General features: G+C 40.1%; 1 protein-coding gene across 3 annotated transcripts in view; it reads left to right on the top strand.

The window, feature by feature from the left end:
• Positions 1–12,071, top strand: part of Dgk (diacyl glycerol kinase 1) — a 132,349-nt gene that overhangs the window by 43,531 nt on the left and 76,747 nt on the right. For all 3 annotated transcript variants that reach the window (XM_031971494.2, XM_031971492.2, XM_031971493.2), the window contains 2 exons: positions 5,359–5,488; positions 8,861–8,949. In XM_031971494.2, coding sequence (XP_031827354.1) covers positions 5,425–5,488; positions 8,861–8,949 — 153 coding nt within the window. In that variant the 5' untranslated portion in view covers positions 5,359–5,424. The remainder of the gene's footprint in view (positions 1–5,358; positions 5,489–8,860; positions 8,950–12,071) is intronic.

The raw sequence follows: 12,071 nt of genomic DNA, 5'->3' as shown, positions 1-12,071 counted from the left end.
AATCTTGGTGAATTGGGGGATAAGATAAAAAGAATATATTCGAAGAAATGATATAGGAAGAGAATATTTAACAGTTTTTATGTTCGCACAGAAAACAATTTCGAAGTGTGTTCGTTGGGTAATGCCGTGTTGTTTAGGGTTAATAGTGAAACTAAATGGTAGCAAGCTTCGAATTGTTTGATCTTTTTAACATACCAGAGATTCTTCGCGATGAAAAAGTATCTCTTGCCTCCTACGTTGAATAAAGAGGGTCCAGGGGATTAATGGCAATCATTTAAACCTCGTTAATCTAGAGGAAAGCAACTTAGTCCCTTATTAAAGCGAGCAATTAAGACTAACGACCTTCCGCGCGGTGGTTGAACGACATGGGAAACCGAGAAAAATTTTCGACATTTTAAAACGGAATTGGAGAATTTGTAGGATTAAAACGAATTGGATGAACCTTCGTAATAATTAAGGGATAAAGTTAAGATTCCCATCGTGGCAGGTAAGTAAAAAGTGTCATTTATCGCGTAATGGGCTGAACGAGCAGATAATCACGAGAAATGTTCATCTTCTGTAACTAAGATAAAGATCTGTGGAGTACTAGTAACAATAATGTCTTCGATCAACATTGAAAAACCTAAACTTTCTCATTCGTTAATCTACAATAAAAAGGATCTACAATAAATAAATGAATTAAGATATATTTCCATTTTAAATGGGTGGGATAAAATCCTACACGATTCAGTTGGTAAAATGTTGACGCGAATTACGAACAATTTCGCATTTTATAGCGCATTTATCTTGCAGAATATCATCGCTTCGTTCTAATACAATTATCGTTTAATTAAGTTAATTATAATAATTTCATTTGGTTGGGAGTCGCCAATGACCCTAACAACACCGCATTCAACGTGTTGAGCTGACAGCAATTTTTTTTCGGAACAGATATCTAAACAGAGTTTCCAACTTTCGGGGAGGATCTTCGAGACTGATAAGCCGTGCCTGGTGCACGGTCGCGACCAAGGAACGGTAAATTTGCTTAACTACCTCCCACTAGCGGTTTTGTTCACGGTTCTGCAGCTCGCTGCGTCGCGTCGCCGCGTGAAACTTACCGCTGCACAAAAGCTCGCAGCCGTCACTCGGCTTGGTACGCTCGCGGGCGAAATTAAAGGCCGCCGCGCGCATCCTCGAATGGGAACACCTCGAAACGCTCGACGGTTACGTAATCTACCGTCTAATTCACGAAAATCCAGCCACGGTTGCAATCTTTTGCCGGCGGAACGCCGGTCTCCGTCCTTTCTCGCGGTCGCGTGCTCCACTTCCGGCTGAACGCGGCGTCTTTAAGCTCGCCGCAAGTGGAAATCAAAGATTCACGAATATACTGAGCCTTTGCGAAGGCTGTATGTTAGATACAATTAGTTTTCTTAGATATTTTTATTTTTATTTCGGTGGAATCGATATATTCTTTTGGATGTACAAAACGAAGAATGTGGTGCTTCAGATGTTTTCAATGGCTGGTTATTTATCTTTTTTCTATCATTGCTACACTTAGAGTGAAAAGTTTAACTGGAAACTTCATTTTATTACCAACATTTGTTATTAAACTGTATTATATTATATATCGTTACTTTTATTCAACATGTTTCTATTATTCTTTATCACTAAATGTACTGCAAACCGGTCAAATGACCGATTTTGAAATTCGATTAAAGGTTCTGCGTTTCCTTTCGTTCATTTAACTTTATATCAATTCCATCACTGTCCGATTAATCAGTTTTTCTATGTCTTTCCTTTTGCTTCTATTTCTACGAAGAAAGGTTTATCATCCAACTTGTTTATCTTTCTTTTGCAGCCAGATATTTGATTGATTAGAGTAGAAATAGGTATATATAAAGTGCTGCTAGTGTTATTATACAAAAACATACATATATTCCGCACGAGTATGTCCGAAAGTCCGTCCGTGTCCATGCATCGCCGCGTCAGGTCGACAATTTACACGATTAATCTAGGAATTTCGGTCCAACGACAGGTTCGAGCGGAATTTTCGTGGAATTCGCGGACACTCCCTTGTTGTTGCATTAATAGATCGAAAGCCCAGTGCGAGCGGTGTATTTCCAACGGCGGGTTACACAATATCCAGTTAAATTGTCATCCGATAGAGCGACTCTCTATCGCGAGATCACGTATGGCCGTTCATTAGAATTAAAACGACCGCGTACCGCCGCTTTCGTCGATTAAGCTTATTATCGGCGTCGCTTTGTGTACAGATTAGGTGGCGCGGGTCGAAATCGAACGCCGTTACGACTCGCCCGCACGGAAATTCGTTCCGAACGCAGCGAAGGAAAGCCAAAGGTAGAAAGAAGGAAGTTCCTTTTTCCGTAGCGCAATGAAACTCGTGATTTCGAATTAGAATACCCTTTTGTATCGAGCTTCGTAACTCAGAACGTCGCTACTCCGGCGAAATTGGCTTGGACACAGTTGTGATCGACCGAATTTAACTTCCGGTTTTGAGCAATGGGAACATAAAGTTTTGTTGCAGTCGTACACGGAATATTGTTTATTTATGTATCAGTTTCGGAAGCACTAAACGCCATTGGAATAGTAGATTCCGAATATACTGCAGGCAAGAAGTATTTTATTACTGGGTTATGGAATCTGATGCATTCTTAAGTCTCCTATACAAGTTTTCTTTAGAAATATTCGATACTTTTTTTATGAGATACTGGGGATGTTTTTTTATATCAACTTAATAAATCACATGAATTGAGGAACGATGCTATTTTGTTTGAGTATTTCATAGATTGATGAATTACAGAAAGTTTAATAATAAATACTAAACTTTATAAATTTACTATGAAATGAAGTGGTGACTAATTGTAAGTGACAGATCTGAGGTGCAATGAAATACATTTGGTGATTGAAAGCAGTGACGACAACTTCCATCGAATTTCATTACTCTTCGCATTATCTACAAATTAAACAAAATATCACTTATGTTTAAAGTCCACGACAACTCATTATCAATTCTAACTTAAATCAATCTCCACGTCGCTTAATAACGTTTCTTCAATCGAAACCGCGTAAACGAAGTTCCTCATAAATTCCTTCCACAAATCCGAAATAATGTCGGATTTTAAATCCGAATGGACACGTGTGCACCGTTCATCGGAAACTGAAATCGTTTCCCGGGAATGCAACGCTTTATTTCATTCGACGTATTGTTCGATTGGCCGCGAAGGAGTTCACGGTAAAAATAACAAATATCCAGCAACGAATCCCGGCTTCCCTAAAATTCGAACAGTAAACTTCCGAGATTTTCCTGCGAAAAAACTTTCGGTTTTTGGAACGACAGTTTCACGCTCGAGTTTCCTTACCTGGCGGGTGCTGCATCTGCGCTGGAAACGTTTCCCGGGGTCGCCATTAAAAATTACATTTCCGCGTAAACTTTCGTAGGCCTCGCGGAATCCAGACTACTGTGTTCCTTTCCAGAAATGTATGCAAAACTCGCAGTTTCCTCGCCTATCTTCCACGTTCTTTCCGCCAAAATTCTTTTTTTCTCTCGCCTTCCGCTCGAAGAACTGCATTTCCGTAGAAAGTTCCGCAAACTTCATGGAAACCAGAACTCAATGAAGACGCCGCCGACTTCCTTTCCGAGGAATAAAATTTTGTCGTCCTTTCAGTCACCTTTTACGATCTTATTCTTCCCTAGAAAATTTCCGTGTTTCAAAAGGGCGGAACTTTGAAAATAGTCGGATCGCTCATTTGACAAGTATGATAGAAAATTTCCTGTTTCTGCTGTCGTGTCTCGGTTTACTCTTTTCTCCGACATGTTTTATTCGAAATAATCGTGATCTCGGATACTTTGGATCTGTATTAGAAAATTATTAACGATAATCAAACCCTTCCAACGTTAATAAAGAAAGATCATCGCAATCATCCAGAATCCTTTATTATCAGGAATATGAACGGTTCTCTGTAGGAAAGCTTTACAAAGGACACAAAAGAATTATGTGCACTCGTTCGCTTCGATGAACCATCCACATAATCGAAAACTGAAGGAAAAGGGAAAGAAGCTTGCAGCTTCCTTTGAAGAAACAAAAACCTGCATCCCTTTCGGTGGCTCTCTATCGACTCCTTTTCCTTCTGAAATCGTTTTGTTTCCCCGTTAAAGCAAAATCTACGTGCGCGAACGGTTTGACGGAAGTTTCGGAAGAAAAGGACACGAGGGATACGTATCTGGGGAAGACGGGGAAATCCCAAACGGACCGGAAACACGTGAAATTCGGTGAAGGGTTGCAGACAAAGCCTCGGCGGAGCACGCGCGCGCAACCAGTCGAAAATAAAAGCACACCAGTCGAGTAAATAAAAACTGGGAAGCTTTTTCTCTTCCTATCTTTATCTCTTTCTATTTTTCTCTCTTTCTCGCCACGATGTTCTAGTGGTATTTTGTTAGCGAGGCCACTCCGATCGTCGGGTTACCGTCGCCGGAAAAAAAACGGGAGATCATGGTGGCTCACGCCCCGCTAAATCATTCGCCGGTATATTCCACCGGCGAATACGTTTCCCCGTGTTTTCCAAGTAATTATTTGTTATTTGGTATCGTACGGAATTAAATTATCGGTCCAGTAATATACACGGGACAGTCTGTACCGCTGTTTCAAAGGCTGCCCTTTCAATCGGAAACGCCGGAGGAATATATTAAAATAGGAGGACAATATTTCTGGTCAGTGAGTTCGATAAATTTAATGAAGATGAGATTTTATGCCTGTTTTGTGTTGCACTACGGGGAAACGCTGGTTCATTGCATTTTATTGTCACTTTAGTTTTCGTTTGTATCGTGCTTCTGAAGAATTAAACAACGTTACACTTCAAAGATTCAATTACGCAAATAAGAATCACTTTTGTATTTTTCTTGTGTGCGCATTGGATACATTAATGAGACCTCGGTCTCTTAATATAATGAATATGCGCTACACTACAAAAATTAGAGAATCAGTACACGGTAGAAAACGCTGACCTTTGAACTCCCGCGGTTTTTTCATAAAAGGTTATACAATATTTCACTCGTGCTCATTATAAAGCGTGAAGCTTCTACCTTCATTTTCCATAAGCCATTTCCTCCTGCCATATTTTACTTTACGTAACAGGTGGGACAGTAAATCGCTTTTTCCATTTTCAAAATGTTACGTTCTGCACCCGAAATATGCATAGTAGAATAAATTTGACGAACTCGGCCGTAAAAAAGATCGCGCGGCGGGGAAGGGAAAAGTTTTTAAATCAGAAATTTCCGTCAGGACGAGTTTCGCGGTCGAGTTTGTAGGTGACTGGATCGAGAGAGCGTTCCCTAATCCGACAATGTTTCCCTGTCCGCAGGTGACGATCTTCAGCATTCATCGACCGGACGTTCGTCCTGTGGGAGATCGAGAGCAGAAGTAAGAGATGGCCTTTCACTGGGACAAGCTCTCGCCGGCGGAATTTCAACAGCTCCAGGACTTGGCAGCTTGTAAGTAAAAAGTCTGACAACGGTCTCGCGTGTCGGCCGGGCTGGGTTGTAAAGGGACCGTGGGTCGGTGAGAAGCTGCGTGTCGTCCCTGGCGAGGGTCTTCGGAAGTATAGTAAATATTTTCGAAGGGAAATAACTCAAGGATCTATCCCATCGACCACCGAATCAAAGAATACACAATGTTGCGACCTCTTACTTTCATTGCTAAACTTTATCTTCAAACTTTCTTTTATCTATCAATTTCTTAACACGTTAAGCGCCACGAAAATCTTAAGCGTTTTCCCATAGAGTTTTTCTTTTGTAGCAAAGAAAAGCAGGAACAATTATTAATTATTTGGCGTTACAGTGTTTGCATTACACTGTTATCAACTTAGTTACGTTAGTAAACATTTTCATCTCACATCGGTTATCTTGTATGTTACGATTGTTTTCTAGTCAGAAATGTCAGTCACCAGTGACTGACAGGGCGCTTAACGTGCTAATCTTTAGGCTTTATCTTAACACGTTGACTGCTACGGTGGACACTAATGACTTGGTGTCCAAATTACTTGGAAACAATTATAAGAAGAAACCTAATGTCGAGTTAAAATGGTTAATAACACGAGTAACTAAATAATAATATAACTTCAGTACTATGATACCAAATCATTGATAACTAATTCTAATACCATTTGCCTTTGCCATGCCACGATAAGTAGTTATACGAAATACTCTAAATCCTCATGGCGGTAAGCATGTTAAACATCGGATCTTTTTCTAATATCATATTTCCTTATAATCAACATAATTGAAAGTTCATGGATTTCAAAAATATGTTCATCAGAAACTTCTCATCTGCCACAAAATTTGAATCACAAAAGTAATAGCAATCTAACTTTTCCAAAGAATCATACGGATGTTTCTAAATCGTATCGTAAACGCTTGAACCTAACGCAGCTACCTCTTCAAAAAGAAACCTGTAATTTCTTCAATCTCTTTTCGAATAACATCCCGCGGAGTTCGCTACTCCAAGATAAATCCGTGGGTAGAGGGCAAACACTGTCAAAAATCGACTTCGCTTAGGAAATAGTCGGCCGCGTCGTAGAACGAACGTCGAGGAACGAATGTCAACAGCTCGTAGCGTCGTTGGAAGCTATAATTACAGCGATATCAGGACGATATTAGCCGGCTCGCTGGCCGTTCTCAAACGGATCGGGAGAAGGAACGTCGGACAGGGAAAAAGGTAATGGTTCGGTCGGTTTATTGCGGGGGCCGCCCATAAGGAAGAGAACGAGGGGCGCGGACGGCGAGAGGACGCGCGATCGATCGGACATCTGGGATTCAGTTGTTTCCAGAGGAAATAACGCCGCGGAATTGACTAATAATAGGAGACCATTGGCCTAATCAACCGGCGCCGACGTCATAATGCACTTAACGGCCGGGGTATTTTTGGACGACGACTATTTTCGGGCCGATTGACGAGGACGATGATGGATCGCGGCTCTGCCGGGCCGCGTGATTAACGTCCACGCGCGGAAATTCACGCTTCCGTCCGAAAATCGGTCCTCCCCGCGACCCTAGCAATTGGAAATTGCGCTTGCGTCCAGAAAAATGAGAAATTAAGATGACCACGACGAATTCTGGTCACGATTTTGGAATATTCCCGACGCTCGAAAAAGAGCTTACGTTTCTTGGGAATGAAAGGTTAAATGTTTTTTGAAACGTTTGAAGGGCGCAGGGGATACTTTTTAGCGCTGTAACGAATGAATTTTTTCAAGTATTTATTTGGAATATTGAGAGTGGTAATTTACTGTTGCATAGATCGGTTCTTTGATGTATAAATCTATGATAATGACTAAAGAATGAGTTTTGTAAAAAATGAGACAGTCTTGGAACAGTATCTTTTTAATCTTGATTCTATTGTCAATGATTCAAAATGTAACTTAAAGTAGATAAAGATCATGATTTCAAATAAAGCAAATTTTCTCGCAATACTTTTTCACCATGGAACATTCGGAATTTCCTCTGTTATTTTAACAATGACGATATTTATTTGTTGACCATCGCAGAAACGACAAATAAAAGAAGAGATTCGTCGCATATGGGCTCGAGTATCGAAAATTCCGAATATGCGAGCTGTTCGGTCTTCGGTTAAGCTCGTGGCTCACACGAGAAAGACACATTCTGGAAATTTGGAATTTATCTCGAGGCCAGACACGTCTCGACGCGACCAGAATATATTTCACTTCCTCTCGGACGATGCCTCTAGAAATTTCCATAATTCCATAAACAATGAAGCTTACGTTCCACGTCTTTCCCTTGGCATTCTGAGCGACGCGACTCTATTCACCGCTCTATTCATTGCAGTCATTAAAAAGGGCGGTAGGGAAAAATAGGGAGATCCGAATTGTTGGTCAGTTTTGAATCTCTCAACCCTTCGAGCTTCTTGCAACCCCTATAAGACGAACAATCGCGATTACTAAAGATCTTTCTAGTACAATTCCATTTGCTGAACCTGTCGTGATCCTTGGCTCACCTATTCATTTCAAATAATGTCGAGAAAATGACAAGAATATTAATATTTTTATTATAATATTATTATTAACTGAAAATTACTATTAACAATTTTACTATACATATCTCAAGTAGTTCAAAATCTTTCGAAAGTATCTTCAAAGAAGAAAATACGATCAGATCGAAAGACAATAAATTCCCAGCTGCATTAAAGAAATACAACGTGATTAGATCGAGAAAGAGCCGAAGAACTATAACACGTCCACTTCCCGAGATCTCGCGAGCGCGATAGTTTCAAGACCCGCGAAAGTTTCCCGAAATTCCATTCCGCAAACGCGAATCTTATTTTCCGTCGAGAATGATGGACGAGCGTTCGCACAGTTAGGTGGCCGCGGAACTTAGCGTGTTATTAATTCTCCCCGGATGCGGAAACAACGGTTTGCATAAATTTCCACGTGGCCGCATGAACGTTAATTAAACACTCGCGCGAAAGTCGAAGAAACGAGAAAATGAACAGAACAGGAAACGAGGTTTTATTCGACTCCGCGTTTTCCGTTGATACCCCTCTGCGTTGGTCAATGAAATATAAAAAGCCTTTGCATCCCGATCTTAATTATTGTTTCTCGGGAATGAAACAATTTTCTTCTGTATTCTGCGATTTATGTTCCCGTTTTTAATCATTGTTTCGCTGGCTGGTTGCATCGATGGTTAAACGACATTTCGATTAAACCGTTGTTATTATTATTTGAACATCTCTAATCGCAATGGCGTCAGCTTGTTTTTGGAATGTTCGGACGAAGGTTCACGCGAGATCGCGCACGATCGACACCGCAACAACGCACTACACGTCGAATTTTAGTTTCGACTCCATTGTTTCAGATTCCACGCGAAAGCTACAGGATGTCCTCACCGAATTTTGCGGTTCGGTAACAACGCCCAGCGGCGTGCCGAAATACCATCCGGATGGGGTAAGTTGTTTCATAAAGCCCTTTGTTGCCGCGATCGAACGCCGATCGTTCATCGCCAGCGAAATTCGACCCGTTGTTCGATTATCTATCACGTTCTCAATCGTGGGATTGGCAGTCACAATAAACCAATAGGCAGCTGATGTTCATACAAATTCACGAGTTTATAAATCAATTTGCCAAAAAGAAATTGAAATAAATCTTCATTCTCTCGAGTGGGAACTGTATCATGGTTATAATAACCATATAAATATCGTCGCAAGTTAAAATTCTTTTTACTTCATTAGTGTCGTAGATCAACGAAAATGATAAACACGCAATATTTGCGATTTAATAATAAATAAACTTTCAGAGCTCTAATTCCAATGTCAATATTTCGATAACCGAAATCATGGTTCACCCGGGTTCTTCTAAAAAACGTGTTTCCGAAAATCTTGAACGGCATACGTAGACTCCCGATATTCCATTCACGTAAAAGAATAACTCCAACAATTTCAGAAAAATTCGACGCGAGAAGACAGATTAAATTCCGCAAACTTTTACATCCGAACGCTGAACTATTATCCGAACTGCTATCCGTCTCGTCGCTTCAAAACTCCCGACTTGTTTTTTCAAATTTTCACGGGCTTCGGGATTCGCCGAATATTTCCGTTAATTTCCCAGTTGATTCGAAGAAAAAATGCGATCTGCCGGGATACATCAAATTCTCCGCTGGAACGGGAGAGACGCGTGATGTCAGCGACTCACTTCGTGAATTCCGCGAGCAGCGGGAAGAAATAATTAGGGGCGGATGCGCGCGGTATATAGCGTAGAAATGGCCGCGCCGGGCTCGCCGTAGTCCCGATTGTAATTTCATCGCGATTTTTCGCCGACGCGCGGTCCTCGAAAGTACTTATCGACTAAATTTGCGCCGATCCGCGATATAATGCGTCCCCGCGGTGCATTTCTGGCCTGCGTTCCAGCCGCTCCGAATGCTCGCGAATGGCGCCGCCGGGACAATGGCGACGGATAATGAACCGCACCGGAAGAAATTATCGCTGTAATTTCGTACAAACATTTTCGGTGCCGGTTATTCTTGTCTCCAGCGGCGCCGATGATTTTCGTGATTTCTCTCGCACAACTTTGCCCGAATATTCAGGGAACTCGTTAACGAAAAATCGGGATTTCCGTGAAACCGAAATTCCGGCAGGTTAACGAGGAAATCTTGTTATATTTTTTAGCTTTTCATTTGTATTGTAATGTAGGGCGAAATGTTAGGAATGAGGAAAGTAAAAAAGACAGTATGAAGGTTGTCAATAAAATAGGGCAACGTATTTAATATAATTAAATTTTCGTTGGAATTTCCTATCAGAATATGAGAGTCTTTGGCTGATTTAATATAATGTTGAATTTTATCATGGAAGCATCGAGCAATATTATTTATCAGTCGTTAATTTAGAAAATATTTCATTAAGAATTCAATTGTTTGATACATTCATTTGTTAATAATATACATAAATTATAGTATCATGATACGATTGCTAAAAATATAAATTTCTTCTCGCAGATTCAATATCGTCGAATGAAATATGTTCCGATTATCGGAAAAAATTGATACATTTTAATACAATTAGGAGACTAAAGGATCAATCAGAACTCGTAAATGAATCGATAAATTCAGGAATATCCATTCATTCGTGATGATAGATTGATAATTACCGATCGTGAGGTGCAAGAACGATGAAGTTCTATTTATAGTTATGATTAAGCTGAACGTTTATCAGGCGATTTTTCTCTCCGAGCGAGTCGAAGAATGCGAAAACCTTGGCCGCCGCCGCGAAAATCTTCGCAACAAGTAATCTCCATTAATCCCCGGGAAGACGAGGCCGGGACAGCTCGCAAATGAGTTCTCGAACGGGAAAAGAAATTAATGGCTGGGCGGAATCGAGGGTGACGTTGAACGGCGCGTCGATGCCGCGTTGCGTCAGCGGAACTTGGTTCTGAAACGCGTGGCCACGTATCGAAACCAGACACGAGAACGATATAAATGACCGTCGAAATATATCGTAACTGGACGAGAACACCAGGGGCGGCTACTCGATAGGCGCTATCGTGCTGCAACAATGACTCGAAAATGACCGATATTACAATCTCTAACGCTAGAACAACTGAGCATTTAACATGATCAATATGTAATTGTTATAGAAACTGTAACAATCGATTTATTTTCGGTTTCCTCGTACACTGTTCATAGTATTGGAATGAAATTAATTATAGTATTTAACTTATTAATCAAGAATCTAGTATCAAACCAATCGGAACTCGAAAAAATTCGTCGATCTGATTTAACTTTACCTTATAATATCGTGTAAAACTAACGATTAAAATTTTCGTCAAATTAAAATTTTTAATCAAATTCGACATATGTAAATGTTATTTACTGTTTTTGAATGGAAGTTAGATATTACTTTCACCGATAGTTAATCTTTACAGTAGACAGAGTAAATACCAAATTCGTTTCTATTTCTAATATTAATACTTCTTCTTCCTTGCGTAATCAAATCTTGGCATTCTTCTCACAATCAAGCAATCAATTTATCCTTAACGCTTTGCACTCGGAAGTTTATCACTACAAATATTTTAACATTTTCTGGTGAGATAAAGGCGATATTTGGTGAAACTAACTCGGAAAGAAATCATACGTACATTGAGGAACGAAGTTATTTTATTTCAATATTTTTCAAATTGATGAATTATACAAGGTAAAATATTAAATATCAAATTTTATAATTTCACTGTATAAAATCAGATGGTGAGTGAGAGTCACCACTCAATTGCAAAGGATTAATATTATTACAATAAGTGACACTGTGAACATTTCTTATATATACATATTAAACATACTTGTATTGTTATTTAATGAAGTGTATTCAATATGTTCATTTTAATTTCATTTCAATACTCTGAGACCAGTAATGACGTGAACATGTTAACATACAGCATGCAACACGCTAACTGTAAAAATCCAAGAGCTGCCGCTGCCGGCCACGTTTCGTTTTACCGGCCGGATTTCGATATTCAGCGCTGCCGGAAGACAGGACCAAGTCAATACGCTTTTCAGTTTTCAATTTTTCCAGCTTATCGAC

The sequence above is a fragment of the Nomia melanderi genome, chromosome 2, assembly GCF_051020985.1.
Source record: "Nomia melanderi isolate GNS246 chromosome 2, iyNomMela1, whole genome shotgun sequence".
NCBI lineage: Eukaryota > Metazoa > Arthropoda > Insecta > Hymenoptera > Halictidae > Nomia > Nomia melanderi.
The sequence above is the reverse complement of the archived record's forward strand: the minus strand, read 5'-3'. Positions and strand labels throughout refer to the sequence as shown.